This window comes from Apteryx mantelli, chromosome 4, assembly GCF_036417845.1.
Source record: "Apteryx mantelli isolate bAptMan1 chromosome 4, bAptMan1.hap1, whole genome shotgun sequence".
NCBI lineage: Eukaryota > Metazoa > Chordata > Aves > Apterygiformes > Apterygidae > Apteryx > Apteryx mantelli.
The window spans coordinates 56,636,660-56,656,192 of record NC_089981.1 but is presented as its reverse complement, the minus strand read 5'-3'; the positions used below and the strand labels follow the sequence as shown (position 1 = coordinate 56,656,192).

At 37.0% G+C, this 19,533-nt stretch overlaps 1 protein-coding gene across 2 annotated transcripts in view; it reads right to left on the bottom strand.

Annotated features, from left to right (window-relative positions):
- The window catches only part of AQR (aquarius intron-binding spliceosomal factor), a 64,360-nt gene extending 45,226 nt beyond the window's left edge, over nt 1-19,134 (bottom strand). Inside the window, exons 1-13 of one of the 2 annotated variants that reach the window (XM_067296667.1) lie at nt 19,021-19,134; nt 18,151-18,207; nt 16,929-16,969; nt 15,870-15,905; nt 13,234-13,354; nt 11,725-11,865; nt 10,031-10,099; nt 8,251-8,351; nt 7,476-7,552; nt 5,024-5,088; nt 2,905-3,021; nt 1,806-1,919; nt 805-908 (exon numbers count right to left, since the gene is read on the bottom strand). In XM_067296667.1, the coding sequence (XP_067152768.1) occupies nt 805-908; nt 1,806-1,919; nt 2,905-3,021; nt 5,024-5,088; nt 7,476-7,552; nt 8,251-8,351; nt 10,031-10,099; nt 11,725-11,865; nt 13,234-13,354; nt 15,870-15,905; nt 16,929-16,969; nt 18,151-18,207; nt 19,021-19,104 (1,127 nt within the window). In that variant the 5' untranslated portion in view covers nt 19,105-19,134. Of the gene's footprint in view, nt 1-804; nt 909-1,805; nt 1,920-2,904; nt 3,022-5,023; nt 5,089-7,475; nt 7,553-8,250; nt 8,352-10,030; nt 10,100-11,724; nt 11,866-13,233; nt 13,355-14,411; nt 14,506-15,869; nt 15,906-16,928; nt 16,970-18,150; nt 18,208-19,020 lie in introns of those variants that run through there. The other variant, XM_067296668.1, reaches the window with a different exon arrangement.
- Nucleotides 19,135-19,533: the final 399 nt, after the last annotated feature.

Genomic DNA, 19,533 nt, shown 5'->3' with positions numbered 1-19,533 from the left:
AAACCACACTTTGTCAACTTCTATACTGCACCCAAAGAGAGAGAGGTCATTGGTAGCATTTTTATTTTATAAGTACAATTATGAATTTCAAAGAGCAACAATTCAAGCCCAGTATTTTAAGTGAAGTTTAAAACAATTATTTAAAATACGTATTTTTGAAAAGAGTTACAAAGTGTCTAGAAAATGAACTGTTCCATGGGCCAAGTGTGTTCAGCTATAGCTATCAGCTGAACCACTCATCTGCAGAGAACACAAAGGCGTGACAGCTTTTGTTTTAGGACTTGAATCTGTAAACAGAACTAGATACTGAGCGCTTCCTTTCCTCACAGAGTACACCTTGCCTCTGTCAAAATATGGACTATTACCCTATTAATCACAGCATTACAATACAGTACAGTAGTATAGATTTATGATTTCTGTTATAGATTGGTAGAAAGCAAGATTTAAAAAAAAAAAATTAATTTCTTAAGGTTAATGACTATAAGGTAATTACTGCTGAAGTTGTTTTAAGCAGCTAGCTACTTTCCAGAAAATTAGTGCTTTCTCATATTCATTAGAAAAAAGGAAAAAAAATTTTTTTTTTTTTTTAAGATTGGAATTAGACTGTTCACTACTAGTTTCTCCAAGTGGATCCAAGCTCTCCCTTTTTTCCTATTTCAACAGACAAAGACACCAAAAAAGAGTAAGTATGAACTGGTCTTATTGGCACGAGGATTTGGAAACAAAAAGGTTAGAAATTTGTTAAATTAAAACATAGTGAGAAAAAATTTCAGTTTCATGTTAAATTTCATTTTGATGACTTACCTGAGGGGTCCAAATAACTTCACCAGTGAATCACGGGCATCTACTGCAGCTACATTTGAGAGTGCAAAGTCATATAACTCTGGGAAATGTGCAAATGATGCTCTCTAGAAAACACCCACCCCCCAAAACTGAATTTAAGTATATTAAAGAAAAAATTTAATAACAATCTAAACATTCACACATAAGCATAGCTTCCTCTGATTCATACCACATAGCATGCTGTGGACACTGCCAGAATAGAAGTAAAAGCTAGAAATGAAATCTCCATTTTTCTTAGTTAGCACCATCTATTTATGATTCCTGTGCTTCAGAGACTATCTTTCTGAAATATCTCCCATCAGCATTTGCTGTTTTTGTCATTAAAACAAAAATATAAGAGGACAGACACGTAATCTTGCAGACAACTAAGAATAACAAGGAGCAAATTTTATTTACCAAAATTCCTTGAATTTTGTTGTTAAAATTGATGTTAAAATTTTTGAAAAAGTGTAGCTATATCTTTATATGACTACAGATGATAACAGACCTTGATTTTGTCTCTTTACGTACAAGGGAGCACTAGTGCTACTATATGTGTATACTGATTTTGAAGAAATGGTGCCACCTACTGCATAACCATAAATTAAATCCTTACTGCACTTAATTTCCCTTGAGTAGATTTAGTGGGAGCAGCTCATCTTAAATTAAAATGACAACATCAAACCAAACACGGCTTTATTTTGCTAGAGCAGATTACAGGGCTGCTGATTCTGACTGTTACTTTATTTAGGTCCTCTATATTGGCTATTTATTTTTACTCTATCCACATACATAACATGAAGTATTAATGAAGTCTTCAATATGGTATAGAAAAGTCGAGTTAAAACTATTCCTGTAACTCAACAGGAAAAATAATGAGTTTGGTTTTGAAAATAACTTAACCCCTATTCTAGTTGCAGATTAGGTTAAAAAAAGCAAAACTACATCCCTTCTCTCCCCCAAACCCTTCAATCTCTGCCTACCTGTAATGATGTAATTCTGTCATAGTGAATTGTCGTCATCTCATTCTCTGTCAAAGCATTTCCAGTCTGATCATTGATTTCGAAGCCAGTGTAGAATTTAAGCATATCTAAAAGCTGAGACATCATGCATATAAATTAGTGGATTAAGAGTAAGACAGACACCCTACTGCAAACAAAAACACAATTCAACAGGAAAAGTCTGGGCATCATGCACAAAGAACAGCTCCTCAAAGCACTCAAAGAAACAGACTAAAGAGTTGTATCTATGTTTTATTCTTGGCTGATGCAGAGAACAATTTTGTTTAGAAATCTCATCTAGAACTCAAAGCGTATCACAGCCCACAACCAGAGTAGTTTGTTTTAGATACGAAGACTTGAAACTGAAACAATTACGCTGCTTAGATAACCTAGACAGGGGTTCGTAAGGACACTGAACCAAACCTACAGCTTGCTGCTAGCAAAAGGGAGAGGTCTTGCTCCCTCCTGCCCTCTCACATGCCAGCTCTGGAATTCTTCCTACCTTTCCATGAAGTTATTTAACTCAGAAAAGGAAGAAAACTATTCAGATTTATTGCTGGCTTTGTGTTCCATCAATACTGACCCTTGGAGAGATTCAACAAGTACCAAGATGGGGGACAGTAAGTAGCAGGAACAAGCAGCTGGGAAGCAGGAGTGGGGAGAGACTTTCAGGTCCTGCCATAAAACCAACTTACTGCCTATGACTGAGTAAGCTAAAGGACAGTAATGAAAAACAGTTGCATTGTAGAACAGTCTGAGGTCAAAATGAAGGAGGGAGAAAATGTATCAGTGACATGACTTCTGCTATATTTGGGGTAAAGCATGCCACTGACAAATTGTGTTGTTTTCTGGACTGTATTTTTAAAACCTGTTCAAAAACAGAGCCAGAAACATAAAAGCAAACCCACACACAGGCACAGGTAAGAAAAGACTAATGTCAAGGATTTAAATAAATGAGTAGTTTGCTTCCATCAAAAACATTAATAAAAGCTTGCTTAACAACAAAACATAAAACACAACAATGGCAACATTCAGAGTCACCTGAGAGTGAAAAAGTATTTTCAACAACTTTGAATCTCACCTGGCAGAAGAGGTGACCCTCCTTTTCTCTCTTGGCAAGACTGGACAGGTAACAATGAACAACAAGGTGGGAGTCATCTAACACTGTGTTAAACCAGCGTCGTGTGGGAAGCAAGGCCTGGGAAAAACCACCTCACATTAGTACAAGCAATTCTTCAAAATTTTAGAAATCCTGGTTTCTCATATTTTTCCATTTCAAGAAGGCAGGTCAAGATAGACTGTTGCAACAGTTATCTGATACCCTCAGAGAGGTCCTCATACTAAAGCAGCATTTACCTGTGCAAGGACATGATTCTGTGCAGACAGGCCATTACGATCACAGCCTTTATAGTACTGAGAACACAGCACAAACTTGTCATTATTAAGATCGTACCCTGCTAGTAACAAAAGTAGTAAATTAAATAAAGCAACCTTTCTGTGACTAAGTATACACCTATTATGTGTGCTACACGAGGTGTGTCAAACTGCTGCAATGTTGTTTCAAATGTATGTGTTCCTACACTCATTTCATTCATTTTAAACTTGTCTTTCTCATGACTGAGAACAGTGTCTTTCTTCTAAATATGGTATGGTATCTTTATTCTTTTTAAGATACTCAGCAGATTTCAGAATTTCTCAAATCTGAATTATGAACCTATAAAAGTTTTCTTAAACAACCCCCCCCCCCCCAAAAAAAGACACTGACACCACTTCATTTCTATGTAAACAGTTTAAACTGCTAGGCGTTGAAACTGTTTAACAGCATACGGCAGTACATCTTAACAATTCATGAGAAAAATGAAGCTAGTTGTTCTCAATGGAATCCCACAGATTGAATTTAGAAAGCCAAAAAGCATTAACATGGTGCTAAGAACTAAGACAAAGAAAAAAAAAAAGGTGTCTGTAGTAGAGAACGTTCGTTGCCATGCAAAATCATTACAAAAAACAAACTCAGAGAACATGAGAGCTTTCCTTGAAGTCACTCCTTTCAAATGATCAAATTAATTATTTTGGATTGCAGTGTATTTAATTTAACACGAATTGGAAATATCCTGAAAAAAGGCCTCAACATGTGTAAAAATAACCCACTAACACAAAACATTGAGGCAGAATGACTTGGTTTTATAGCTAATTTTTTTACTTGCTTGTTCCAGTCATGACAACAAGCTTCATAAACTCTGAATTCTAACCCTTCTGTAATACCTAGTGAGAACCAACACTAAATGTACTGCCTCTAAGCATTCTGTCTGATATTCAAACTTATCAATTTAACATTAAATATATCTTTTCTTTTATAAGAGTATATTAGGTCCATAAGACAATGAGCTCTAATTTAAAGAATCCTTTCTACTACTATTACAAGCATACACTATTCAAGGGATTTAGCAAATGACAGTTAGCCTGCATGAGTTCAGGAACAAGCTATTTTAAAATCCCTGTACTTACTGTTGCAGTAAATTCTGTTCTATTTCAGAACATCTTATTAAGCTGAAATAACTTAAAATAAACTGCTACTCAGAAGTTAACTAATGTCTGTTCTTTTTTTTAATTCTGGTGCTGTGAAATTTAAAATTGTCCCATTTTCTCAGTACCTGCATGTAAAGTTCACAAAATTTCACTTGGCCTCCTCATTATTCTATAACAAACCTAGATCACCAGAACCATCCTTTTTAAATAATGAAATACAGTCAACTAAAAATAGTTTGGATTTAAGAACTACTTATGCCTCCTGAGGCTATAACCCACAACACAAAAGATACTTTAAGCGGTCTATTACGCATTAGGAGGAATACTCCTGGATTAATCCGAATGGATCAAAACTTTACATATTCTCATTAATTGCCAGAATCATTACCACTACTCTCATCAACAAAGTCTTCTTCATTGAGCAATTTAGGATCACAGCTTTCATTAGTAGTTTATCTGACTTACAAACATTACTACTCAGTTCCCAAAGCGACTGTATGGCTACAATCTCCTTTTTAGAGACAGAAAATCAGTATTAAATGACCATATACATAACTGCAACATAACCACCCACTACCTGGAATAAAGTTGTAACAGTGCGAATAATACTTGATGCATGTAAAACCTTAGCAGAGTAGACCTGGAAACAGGCTGTAAATAATTTTGCAACTTACCTCAAGATCTATCATGAGTTCAATGAATCTCTCACAATAATGAACTTTGTCCATAGAAATAGGACCTAAATAGAAATTAAAAACAAACAAACTAGCAAACAAAAACTGCAATTGATCCGCACACTATACTTGTATTTGAACTGTTCTTAAAAAAATAAAATAAATGCTAACAGATCAGAATTAGCTTTAATAAGATTAGAGAATTTACTAGCACACTTTTATCCTGAAACAATTTTTTCCTTAATTCCAAACCAGAAGAATTTTGGATATAAGAAAGCAATGGAATTAGACTTTCAGAAGTGATTTTACTCACTCTGAAACAGACAACCAATCTAACATAAAATGAAAAGGTTGGCTTCAACAAAACACCGAAGGCCTGCTATCTGTGAATGCTAAGCTTCTTAAAATCATTTCATTCTGGGCACCCAAAAACATCTGTTCACTTTTGTGTATACCTGGACCGCAGCTTTTAAAAGGCCTCTGCAATATTCAAAGGTGATTAAAGGTGAATCAGATGAACCAATTTATTTCGCATTCTAGTGGACTGGCTGTGTGCACGATCAGGTCAAGTGCAATAACTTTAAACCACTGTAAGCTCATAAAAAGCTCTCCTTGCTCCACTCTCATAAAACTTCTTCAGTTAAAATACTTGAAGTATGTATGTAGCAAGTGTGGTCAATTGATGCAGAGTCCCCACTGGACCTCCTACCATCTGTTACTAAAGTATGGTTATCCTAAATCAATTGTATTTAAAAACAATTACACAGAACTTCAGCCAGAGTGTAATACGGAGCACAATTAAAATTTAGATGTCTTCATGAGATTGGCAAATCAAAAAATCAGATTTCTCTCTGAAAAACACTCTCTCTTCCAATAAGTTTGAACTTCAACTTATCTTTGGGCCAGTCATCTCTGTGTGCTTTTTCTAATCAGAATGAAAAAAGCATATACACTGTCATTGTCTGGCTGATGCAGGTATCACAGCAATGCATTTCTATGGTCTTGAACACGTATCTTTGAAAAACTGCCATTAATATAGACAGAAAAGGTACAGAAGCATGCAAGTATTTGGAAAGAAGAGACTTCCTGACATTTTGAAGTAAAGGTGAAAGGGAAATAGCTGTGCCACCTTTGCTGAACAGCTAAACTGCAGATGTCAGGAAGCTAAAAAACAGTATCAGTGAGATCATTTCTCTTCCTGATAAGTGAGAAAAAAATTTTTGTGTAAAAACCTGGGGTACATGCATTAAAAAGGGTCCTTCTGCAAGGTCCTATGAACTTCCCTGACACCATGTTTGATTATTGTAGATTGCTCCCAAAGGCAGCTGGTCAAGATTTGAAAGTGCTGACATCCCTGACTTTTTTTTTTTTTTTTTTTAAACTTTTATGCTTTTAAAATAGTATTTAATTAAAAAATAAGGGACATGTGTAAGATGAAAACTGAGAATACAACACACAGCAATAGCAAACATCACAAACAGCCCCAAAAGGTTCAATATAAAAAGGGAATAGAGGGAGTGGATAAATGAGACAAGCCAACAAACATATGAGGTCATATTATTCTTTCTAAAACCAATTTTTTTTAACATCTTCATTAATGACATGGATGATGGAACAGAGCACATCCTCAACAAGTTTGCAAACAATACAAAACTGTGAGGAGTGCTTGATACAGCAGATGGTTGTGCTGCTATTCGGAGGACCCTCAACAGGCTGGAGAAATGGGCAAACAAAAATCTCATCAAGTTCAAGAAAGTGAAATGCAAAGTCCTGCACCTGAGAAGGAATAATGCCATGCACCAGTACAGGCTGGGGCCGATCCGCTGGAAAGCACCTTGGCAGAGAAGGACCTGGGGGTGCTGGTGGACCAGCTGAACATGAGCCAGAAATGCACACTTGTGGCAAAGAAAACCAGCAGCATCCCAGGCTGCATGCGGAAGAGCACTGCAAGCAGGCTGAGGGAGGTGATCCTTCCTGTCTACTCGGCACTGGTGAGTAGCTGAGCGCTACACATCTGGAGCGCTGTGTCCAGTTTTGGGCTCCCTAGTACAAGAGAGACATGGGCATACTGGAGCAAGTACAGCAAAGGGCCACAAAGATAATTAAGGGACTGGTACACCTGGTACATACAAGGAGAGGCTGAGGGTGTAAGCAGATTATGATGACTATCACTATTCAACATTTTTTTTTTTTTTTTTTTTTTTTTAAGTCTGCAACTGAACAGAAGGAAAGGAGTTTTAAAGCAACCTTCTGCTATTTCAGTTTTAAAGCATATACAGATTTCAGTCCTAATTTTGACATCAGATCCATGGAATCAGACTTTCACTAAAACCCCATTCAAATCTTGTCTCCAACTTCAGGTTAGTATCCTAAGGAACAGTTGCTTCAGCAACAGAAAAAAAATTTAAGACAGATTAAAAAGACACAGCAAAATAACATAAGCACCAGTTACCTGAGACAGGTATTGATTTTAGCACAGAAATGAATTTCTGAATAAGCTGTGAAAGAAATCTTCTCTCCCGATATGCTCTAAAATCAGATATATGACAAAAGAATTAATATCACTTAAAAGCAGACTAGATGTTTACCCTATCTTTTACTAGCACAAAGTTAACTGCATTAAAATTTATGCAAAGATAACTACTTGCTTTGAGGCCATACCTAAACTGTTTAGATCATAATTTGATTTTACGACTAAAGCAGCCAGATTAGCATAGTCTACATTTTTAAATCACACACAGCACAAAGCTAGACTACCCATGCTTCTATACAGTCAAAGAGAAGTATGCCACCTCCTACACCTTACCAGATAGAAACACAAAAGTATTTGGAACAGCTAACTTTAGTAAGATATACACAAGTTCACTCAAATAATTTATTAGCTACCTGCACACGAGTTAAACTTTTGCTAAAGGTCATGAAAAAAATGCAAGAGTAGCTAAATAAATATTCTCCTGTGGCTTTCATTCTATAGCTTTAACATTTATTATCATGAATTCACTGATCAAATAAAATGTTAAGTTTTATAATAGTATTTTGCATAAAGACTGTTGGAAAACAAAACAGTTTCCATGAGACCACACATGATCAATCCCTCATTTGCCATCTTTAAGTTCGTTTGCTTTTTTCAATACAGTTTTTATTACTCAAAAATTTATCTTAGCTAAATTATAACAAATGCATGGAGTGCTTTTGATTTAACAGGAAAAGATTTTTCTGTAACGTACTGCATTCTTGTTTTCTCATCCATTTTCTCATCGTTTTTCTTAATTAGATTCCAGAATTTTCTTAGTTTTGGTGTCTTTTTCAGTTCTTGTTCCAGACGTTTCTGAAAAGGTAAAAGTGTTATTCAGTTAAGAATCTTTTTTTTCCACATGAGATAAAAGTGTAATCCAGTTTCCTTATTAAAAAAAAGGAAAAATATACAACAACTTCAAATAAATAGCTTTCTCAGACTAATCTCAACAGATAGCACTGTAGAACAAGAATGTAATACCGCTAGAGAGAGCTCACTAACGTTCATTAGCTGTGGCTAGATGGTCTACTGAGTTATTGGAACACAGCTGTATTCCAAAATTAAACTTTTTAATGTAACAAATTTTAGAACACTTCAGCAATAACTGAAGTGTAACTTTGATGTCTTTCAGCAGTTTAATAGAAACTCTGTGATTATGAAAGTAAGGAAGTTGTTTTTCTATATTACTTAACACTTGAAAGTCTCCATAAAAAAGCATGACATGAAATTTCACCCTATTTTTCTGCATTCATATACAAAACGGCTCATGTGAACAAATGACATCAAATAATTTCTCCTGGAACTGAGGAAAAGATATTATCATACAGCCGTAACTAGATCAAACTTATAAGAAAAAGTGAATTGATTTGCATGCAGATCTGGAAAAACAGGCATAGAAGGAATTTATACAATTAAAGATTATACTCTCTTTAGCAGAGTAACAAGCAGAAACAATACAAAACAAAATCTCTAAGATATCTCATTTCACATTGCATTAACTCTACGAAATAAATTTATGCCTTAAATTTATATGTCTTCAATATACATATTAATTCAAATTGTATGTAAAACTTTTTTAAAATTAAATTTGTGGTATATTACATATAAATAACTATAATAAGAAACAGGTTACATAGTTTCTGAAAGTGAGCAAACATCATAATTAAGGTCATCCTTATTTTGATTAGGAGAGAGTATGGTGTGTGTTAAGGTAATGTAAACTACACCACCAAAAAGCATACAAAGAAATTGGAGCAACTTTATTCTCACATTTCTTAGTTTCAGTATGCTTGGATGTTGAAATCTCATTTCTTTCTTATTTCCTAGATTTTAAGTCAAAGGAAATTAAAAGTTGAATCTCCAACACATGGAAACATACTGACTTGCACATAGGCCTAACGGTGGGAAAAATTTTTTCTGCCACAGGAAAGTTTCTGCTAACAAATGAAAGAGATTTATCTAGTAGACTCACCCTAGAAATGATGACAAAATGAACAGTTTATCACTCAGATGCAGGGATTTTTGCACATAGAACAAGTACTGAGATTCAATAATTCCAAACTGTAGTTCTGAGAAATGTTTATAGAAGTCACTGGTGCACCTAGCTCATTCTCACTCCTTCAGTCCCACCATATGTATCATTCTCAGTTGGCTTTTCTGTATTCCTCCCTTTCCTATTCCAGTGTTTTCTGTTTCCACATAAGCTCTATTTCCCAGTCCCTGTGGCCTTGTCTGTAAGTTACAAGCCTGGAGGAGCTATAAACAAAGCTTATGGGAAAACTCACGACTTTTTGCAAACAAACAGAAATACAATTACATGGAAATTCACAACAAACTAAAAGGAGAATTTTACCAAGCACACAAAAATAGAATTTCTTAGCAATGCAGGGAGCATTACATTAGCATTCCCTAACGGTCAGCACACAATTCACGTTCCAAGCCTCACATATTGCCAAGAAGATTGTTTTGCCCATTTACAGTGTTATGCTTACAGGTTGTAGAGCCATCCACATCGGTAAGGAAATGAGCTGCTGCACCTGACCTCTGATCAAATCCACTTCCTGTTAGAGTGTTAGAGAGAGGAAAAGTAACTTTTAAATATCTTAAGTTTGCTCATGTGCCTGTCTTGCAAGTGTATTTTTACAAAACAGATCAATGTGAATTATCCTCTGAAAGGATATTTACATTGCTTTAATAGATTTCACAGATTTCCTAACAGGAAAATGCATAATACTCCTACCCAATAACTCAAACTGTTGACAACTTTCCCATTTTGGGTTCCTTTCATGGATTCTGTCAGTTCTTAATACTTTGGGATACTGTTCACTTAAGTGTTTTAGCACAGAAACTGATGAGAACCAATGTTACTTCTTGAGTCATTTCTCATTCTCACACTAAATTTTCTTACTGTGTTTTCTCTATTCATTTTTACTCTGTCCTTTCTATCTTTTGCCTTTCATTTATCAAGTTTCTCCATACAATTTACTCTCTTCCCGTTATCTGAAATAACTCTGTTTTTCTCTATAATTCATGTACTGTCAACTGCTGTTTCAAATCTCCAACTCTGCCCGTGATCTTCGGCCACGAAGTTTCTTTCCTTCCTAATCTATTGAAAAACTTGCACTAACATCCTAAGTATCACTTCATGGACAAATACTTCATCCTCACCATTTCAAATCTTCACACCTTAATGCTCCTTATTTAAAACACTATTGTGACTATTCTCGTCTGCATTCCACCAATGAGTGTAGCTTCTAATAGCAGCTTGCTTTTACAAGCACTTTTATGCTGGCTTCCATATTGCATTATATAATAAACGGGTTCTGCACGCAGGATTCCATAAAGCCACCATCAAACCCACCTTTAAAATGAAGATCCGTTGTACCATGACCACTATAGAAAAATAATAACTTATACAAATAATAATTCAATAATAGCTCAATAATAACTACATATAAGGTTCAGGATGATTACTGGCTCCTATAGGCATCGTTAATTGTTAAACTAAATCATATACTTTCGTGATCATTTTGTTAGCAAGAAACTATGTTACTCTTTATTTGTGCAGACCCTGATTTTAACTGATGCATTCTGTGTGCTACATAAATAAAGGAAAAGCCCACTGTTAAGTAACAAAGCAATGTTTCATATAACAGATATTTTTAAGTTATTCTCCAGACTTGCAAATCATGATCTACAGCTATGTTCAGTTTTTATCACAGACTAAGAACACACAACCTGGTCCAATGACTTCTTAAAATTAACTCAAAAGAAATGCTAATAGACGTATTATCTAAACTGGTTTTAAAAGTGAAACAATTACTAGGTGTCTCTCAATATTTAATGAAAATCATTTCAGGCAATTTTCCAACCAAACTAAAAAGAGCACAGTAGCAAGTATTCTGCTTTTAAGTGTAATATACTATCTTAATATAAATCTGAACGTATGGCTTAAAATTGCACTTAGCAGCAAGTGTTGTTTCCTCAATTTTGAGTCTCTCATTTTTATGACCTTGTATCAGAACAAAGCAAGTGTGGTGACAAAGTGAGAGTCAAAAAGAGGGGTAAAAGCCTTCCAGTACAAAATTCTTCTGAAAAATGGAAGTTTTTTATTTGTTTGTTTCCTAAGAACAAGTTAATCAAGCTAAACACAGAACTGCACAGCCACTCTTTATCTTGAACATACCAAACTATTGAAGCAGTGATCAAGGAAAAGTAGGAGGACTGTCTGCTCATGTAGAGAGAATTCACTGTCATTTTCAACCAGCGATGCTTCCAGTATGCATTTGAAAAAGAAGGGAAAGTGTTCTGGCTTTTTTTTGAACGTCTAGGAATAGAAGAGGAAGTTAATTTTGAGTCAAGCTGATAAAAATTATTTCAATCTTCATTCATATAACATAGCTTAAGAACTTTAAATCTATTTAAATCTCAAAAAGGAGGGACTTTTTCATCTCTCTATTGTTTATCTTGGTCAGACAGCATAAACAAAACAAAGACTAAATAATATTCTCTTGACCAGGGATCCCCACATTATGGGAGAGCTCCTAGAAGACTACTTCATTCTGCTTGGCCTCTAGCACAGTTGACACATAGAAGAAATGGAACAAGAAGCACAAGTGGAGCACACTGCGCTGTGGGAGTGCTCAACTGGTGATCCCACAGAATTCCTGCAAGATGACACAGGTTAGAACAATTCCCTTCAACCCAAAGAATCAGAAAGCCTGGCGAATTTTGGACAAAATTATGGCAACTGTTCAATAACCAACAAAAGTGAGCAGGCAGAAACATCAGATATTAATTACAATTGTGGAACTCTCCCTTCAGCCATCTCAGCCAGAAAAAAAAACCATGGAGAATAATCATGGAAATAAAGCTATTTCACTACAAGGGCAGCCACCTGCCAAATACAAGATTTAGCTAAGCTGCTTCAAAGGTAACACGTACCTGTCATTTTGCTTCTAGCACCTATGCAAAAACAAAAGAGCTGCACAGAACTGTTCAGAAGGTCATGCATATGAGTTATTAATCCTTTTTACTTTGCCACCACTGAAATAATGGCAGTATTAGCAGAGTGTGTTTCTGAAGTAACGCTCATACAGAATTTCTACCTAGCTCGTATTGTTGAGACAGCCTGTGAGAACTGGGCTGTTTGTAGAAACACTGAATTATTTTTGAATCTACTATTACATAAAACAATACACATAGAAGCAGCATAAGAGATTATTTTAGTATGAAATTTCATACGAGAAAACCACAAAATCATACTTGCAGGTTTAAAGCAAGACACTATCAGATAAATAAAACATTAGACTTCCAGTGATACCTTCTTACTTCCATAAGAGTAGCTTATGGAAGTCTTTTTTTTTTTTTTTTAATTATTCCAGCAAAATAATGTCTCTCCAAATGCCAGACTTGTCAAGTGCCAAGAAAAGCAAATGCTGCTGATATGTAAAGGCATCACAGCAGAACAAAGGATTCATGCACCAAAAGGAATCAGGTGATCTTTCATCTGACCATTGCTTTCTCAGAAAAGAACATACTGTTATTTAAAACACCATGACAGAAATTCCAGCCAAGGTACCATTTACTTTTAACACTACAAGCTTTGCTACCTTCTGTCAGTTTAAGTGAGCACACTGCAAAAGCTGCAACTTGTGGATCAAAGTCAATTCTAGCTGTAATTGAAATTGGTTACCTCCCACGCAGGGACATTCTCTCTGAACTTCTCATTCACCATACAGCAGATTGACATTAAATATGCCTTACTGGACACCTCTGGAGAATAATTCATCCATAGGTAATTTTCAAGGTACTGGCTGTGAAGAGACAAAGAATATTTCATTAGTTTCTGCCACCCACATCATCTGTCACTCATTTGAAAAAGCAGTTATCCACAGGGTTTTTTTCCTCCTCCTCCTCAAATCCATCTTTATGATTTGTGAGTAGTTCCTGAAGTTACCTCTCGTCTAGGTCACTGCACCAAAACTTGTTAATGGCTGACTCAGATAACTGCTACAAGAGACGGATGAGTTTCTCATTAGGAAGACACACTGATCAGAAGGTTTTCATATGTAATAAGCAGACAAGTTCAGTACAAAGTCAGAATACGAATACACGTTGATTTTCCAGGAAGAAGAAAAACTTGTCTGAAGAACGTCACATGCAGTATTTCCTAGTATAGATGTAAATGTCAACTTTCTTAAGAGAAAATTCACAGCATACTATTTTACAGTATTTGTAATTATTACATACACTTTATTACAGAAAACTAGGAATCACCTAGAGAGATTTTATGCTTATAATCTTCATATAAAGGCAATAAAATATTACCTCACAGAATAACTAAAATAAAGCATATTATTATTAGGGGAGTGATTAAGTGATTTCAACAAGGTGAAAAGAAAAAAAAAAAATACTGTCCCTGAGCAATGGATGTTCAAATCTTCTGCTCACCTGACTACATAGGGCAACTAAACTCAGGGAACAACTAGACACTGGGAAATTGCAGCTTTCCAGCAATGAGAATTTTTTTTCTTCATTAATATGACGCGTTTTCATAAAAGAATACGCTAAAATTAGAGCTTTAGAGCTGCTTTAAATTCTTCTGGAAGTAACTATGCAGGATAGTTACTCTTGAAGAGGCAATCAATAAATCCTTCATCTACAATGACGCACTTATGCCTTGTGCTAATTTAACATCTTGCTGTCACCAGAAAGAAGAAGGGCCTGCTCCTTCCTAAATCTGAGGCTGCCCAGCCATTCCTCCCTCTTGACACCAGCTCTAACATTCGTTTGGCTCCTCAAGAGCCAACTCAGTTTCCTAACATGGCTAAAATACCTATTTACTTTTTCCACAGCTTATTTTTCCAATACCTTGCAGTAAGCTAGATCAATCCCTTCAGATAAGACAAGTACCACAGACAGTGAGAGCAAGGCTGCAATCAGGAGCAAAGGACTCAGTAAGAGGCAGACACGCATTTCCGGGACCTCAGCCAGAATGTGCAGCTTCAGGTGGAGCTGAGAGAATTTCATAGGTGTGTATACAAAATGAAACACACAATACTTCCCAAGAGCTTATAAAACTGGGTAGAGTGCTTGGATCTTCAGTCGGAGGGGAAGGGGGAAAAAAAAAAAAAACGAAACGTCATAATTCATTTCACCCAAGAACTACAATAAACTTCAATATATTTTAATAAAAATAATCTTAATCCCCCCCCCAAGTGAGAATAAATGTACATGAGCTCTGATGAAATCTAAAGAATAGGGCAATATCTCATGTGTGTGAAGATAGGAGAGTTTGAGACTGCAAGAGGGACAGAGGGGAAAAAGAAAATGACTTACAGGACATATGGTAGTAGATGGGGCTATATACCAAAAAGTACTAGTTACATTCAACATTACATGCAGATAACATGAAGAAAGAATGCTCACAGAAAAGATTAAAATGCTAACCACACATTACTTCTTTGTATAAATTCCAGGACAGCCATGCTACCAGCAAGCCATTTGTCTGCGTCAAAACCCATAAACTGTATTTTACATTTTCCCTTCCACTTTTTCCAATACTAAAGTATGAAAATACCAGTGTCACAAAATAAATACTCAAATGTTAAGTTTATCCTACTCTTCTAATTAGTGGAACTGCTTATATATTTCAGCTTTCACAAAGAAAGAAACCATCCAGCCAAATACCATCTCATTCTATCTGCCCATAAGATTTGAGATAAAACAGAGCCAAATAAAATACTAATTATTGTATTTGTAAATACATAAATATTGCAAATACATATTTTACACAATTTTTACACATGCTTTATGATAAGTTCTTCCAGAAAAGTTTGAAGAAGTTGTAAGATACTTCTAAACAGATTTCCATTTCTTTTCTGGTGAAGAAAATTATAGTGATGCTATTGCAGCAAAATTCTTTTTTTTTTTTCCCCTTGCAGTAAGGGACTTAACATGAAAACTTCCACTGACTTCAGTGAGTTCTGATTTAAGGCTTAATGATGCATCCCGAATTATGGATCCAAGTTTATCACCTGTTTCAGGCATATTAGGTTCTTCTTTGCTTCTGGGAATTCATTTACATTAGAAATTTAGAGTCATAAAGCAAGACCTTCAGAATGTTATTTATGCTTATGAAATTATTCCTTCCTCAGATTAAGCTCTCCTCACCAAATTTTCCTAGGTACCAAACTCGAGGCTTTAGTATGTAGGAATGCATGAGTATACCCCCTTCAAATTGATTTACTGTTCTGCACTCATTTCTCATGTTTAATTTCACCTGTTGCTACAGAAAAATAACTTAAAATTTCACTCCAAATAGCTTACCTGAATTCAAGAAGCATTATCTTTCTAATAGCAAACCTAAAGGGGGGGGGAAAAAAAAAATTAACACAGAAAACGCCCACACCCATCTTAGCTACATGGAAAATGGCTACTTTTTCCTTTATTTCCTTTTTCCTTTATTTTGTTTTATGATGAAACCTGTACCATTCACCCAGAAGTTATTTTTTTCATACATTTTTATGGAAGAGCAACCACTTGAATGCAGAAGCAACTGCTGTAACTTCCACACTGTGGAAACTAGAAGTTCATGTGTGTTCATTAAGCAATCAACAAGTTCACATAAATGAAGCCATCTAGATCTAGTATGAAGATACCACTTCCAACAGTCTTTAAGTCATAAATCAGTAGAAGCTGAGAGAGTGTTCTGGGAAACTATGACTAGATACTTAATTGGTTCCTACATACCAGCTCCTACATAATGGTATCACTTCTTAGTCACTGGGAATGGAAGTTTGCTCTGATTCTGTATGGCAATTCTTAGATTGCTTTCATAAAACAATCATAAACTGAATTCTCTTCAGAGCTGAAACTTCCCCTGAAGAACTCCAAAGATAAACAGCTATGACTAAAACTCTCTTCTCTGCATAGCAGCTGTAGAATATAGTTTATCTTGATTTTTTTGTCTCCCCTCTCTAACATTGCAATTGAATGGAACGAGATTTGAGCAAAAAGCTAGCGGCAGCACACTCCTTAACTGATCTTTTCTATATACGCCTTGGTGGCAAAAGAAGGGCCCAGCCTCCTCCTATAACTATTGTGACAAAAAAAAAAAAAAAAAAAAAAGCAAGCAAAAGAGTAACAGTTTAAGAAACCAAATAATTACATCCAACCCTCATATTTCAGGATTATGAGCTCAAGAACTTTCTTTTTGCCCCACTTTGTCTTTGAAATGACATATCACCAATTAAATGGCTCAAATGCACTTGAGTCATTTTCATCTGCTTTCAACATCTTAGTGTATTTTAAAGTAGTTCAATAAACATTTAAAACCATTTCAGTATGGATAACATTGGAATACTTGTCTGTTAGTGATGTACTTACTTTGACCTGACAATTTCTTTTGCATACACATCTTCAATAACCTATGGGAAAGAATATTTCAAAAGGAATTTTAAGAAGTTTATATATTTCATGAAATGTTTAAAAATACATTCAAGTATTCTATGCACTCAAAGTTACTCGGAATTAGTTACTCTCTGCTTAATGCTATTTGGTCAAAAATGTTGTAACAGATATGTCCCAGCTCTGAAGACACCAAAAGTTCCACAGACACTTTCACTAAAAAAATTAATCAGCTAAGGGGAATAAAAAGCACATGATACTGGAGAACTGATAGGACCTTCATTCAAGTTATTCAGAAGGAACAGCCTACATCTCACTGAGATTTGATACACAAGTCAAACATATGTAGACCTTTTTATTGTTAATCTTTGGTTTATTGTTGAATTTAAAGAATAGCCTTGAAGATTCAAGTTTGTATCATCACAGTCATCAATTGTCACTGTTTCTTGTAACTGACCAAATCCAGACTGTTCTATCTAGTTTTTCCAATAGGACTGAAAGAACTGCAGACAATTTATCTGCACTATCTGTTGCGACAAGCACACTGACATCACATCTGCAGTCAGAGCCGTAATTCAGCTGCTCATCTACATTCTAGCTCTAACAATCACAGACACAAATATTACCACAAATACTATAAAGAAAGTGGGTAAACTGAGGCAAGAGAGGGAGATTTAGCCAAATATCCACAAGGGAATGAAAACTAACATTTGAGAAGTCTGCACTACAGAAAACCAACAGAGAACCAAAACCATTAGGCCAAATTTTAAACATTCAGAACGCAGGTAACCACCAGAACACCACTCGAGTTCTCTAATCAAAACCCTCTGAAGAGGTTTTTAAAAGGAACTCTTACAGTTTAGTGTTACCTACATTTTGGGTCCTCCTTTGATTTCTAACAGTGCCCCCTTCTCAAAAGTCTTCTACCCTCACTGGTTCTCAACTAAAGTGAACAGAATAAACAGCATGCAAAAGAACTGCATTGCTATAGCACATCTTCGGAACAGTACCTATGTTTATAAACCACAAACAACTTGAACAACAAAACAACTTATATTAACAGTGTGTTAAACAACTGCTCACTTTCCAAGCAGTCTCCTATACTCTTACATAAAATAAGCATCAGTGGGGTTTAGCATGGCAGAAAAGTATTGCTTCTCATTCTTTTACAGCACAGTACAATATCCGTAAAAATACTTACCTCTGAATCAAAAGACAATTTTTTCTTCACATGAGGAGCCCAATATTTATTTGCTAACTGTAAGAAAAAGAGTTTGAAATCAGTTAAACAAATACATTTTCAGTTGTATACGTATTGTTCTATATTAAACCCTGTAACATATCCAAATCCAAAACTTGTAAAAGTCTGTATATAAAAGTCTGCATGTAAAAGTCCAATATTTTCAGATTATTCACTGTAGCAATTCATTTTGTTGCAGCAAAAATACTGAGCTATACTGCCAAGGGCTTCCTAACCATCTTTATGCAAACTTATGTATGTGGTTGAAAAGAAAGGAAAGCAGTATTTTCAGCAGAAAAAAAGAAGAGCTGTATAAAACCACTTAAAACACTGAACTACAAGAAACTCCCTGCAGCTTTTTGTGTACCACAACAGTCCTGAATTATTTTGTATTATAATAATCCTCACACAGTAGGTAGCACTCCTACTTCTTTACATCTCTCTAGTCTGAAAACTTGTTGGGTGTGCACTCTACCTTATGTAATTCAGATCTAAAAAAATACCTACTCACGACAAAGAGAGACCCTTTTCCTAACACCGCAGGATGCAAAAACCGTTTGTATAGAGAGAGAGATCGTAGCCACCGGGGCCAACGCTGAAACAAGCTCTGCAAACGCCGCCTCGCTGACCCGGCTCAGAGCCGCGGCAGCCGCGGTGCGGGGAACGGGCCCGGCACACCGGCGGGCGGGCGCGCTGCGCCAGGCCGCACGGCCCTGCGGGGCTGCGGCCCGAGGCGCGGGGCCGCGCAGCCGCCGCCGCCTCGCGCGCAGCTCGGCCGTTACCGGCCCGGCCCCCCCGCTCCCTCCCGGCCCCCTCCACCGCCAGCCCCACCTGGGTCACAAATTCCGCGTTGATCTGCGACACGGTGGGCGCCACGACCTTCTTCGGCGGCACCGAGGCCGCCGGCGCCGCCATCGTGCCACGAGCCCCCGCCGCCTGGCACACGCCGGGCCACGCCGCAGTCTCGCCCCCCCCCCCGCGTTCCCCGCGCGGGTGGCACCGCCCTTCGCCACAGTCCCTTCCTTCCGCAGCCGCGGAATGGTCTGTCCCGAACACCGGCTCGGCCCCACCCGCCTGCGGGCCGCGCGCCCAGGGCACCGGAAGTTTGGGCAGAAACCGGAGCGGAAGTAACCCCTGGGTGACGGGAGCCCGGCGCACGGAGCGGGGAGCGCTTCCGGGGCAGGGGGCGGGCTAGAGCGGCCGCGAAGAGGGGGACGGGATGGTGGTGCTGCTTTTGCCACCGCCACCGGGAGACCCTCAGGGACCCTGCCCTTGCCGCAGGGAGGGAGGGAAGCTGCAGTGGGCGAGAGGCCAAGGGGCGGTGCAAGGGGAGAGCTGTAACGA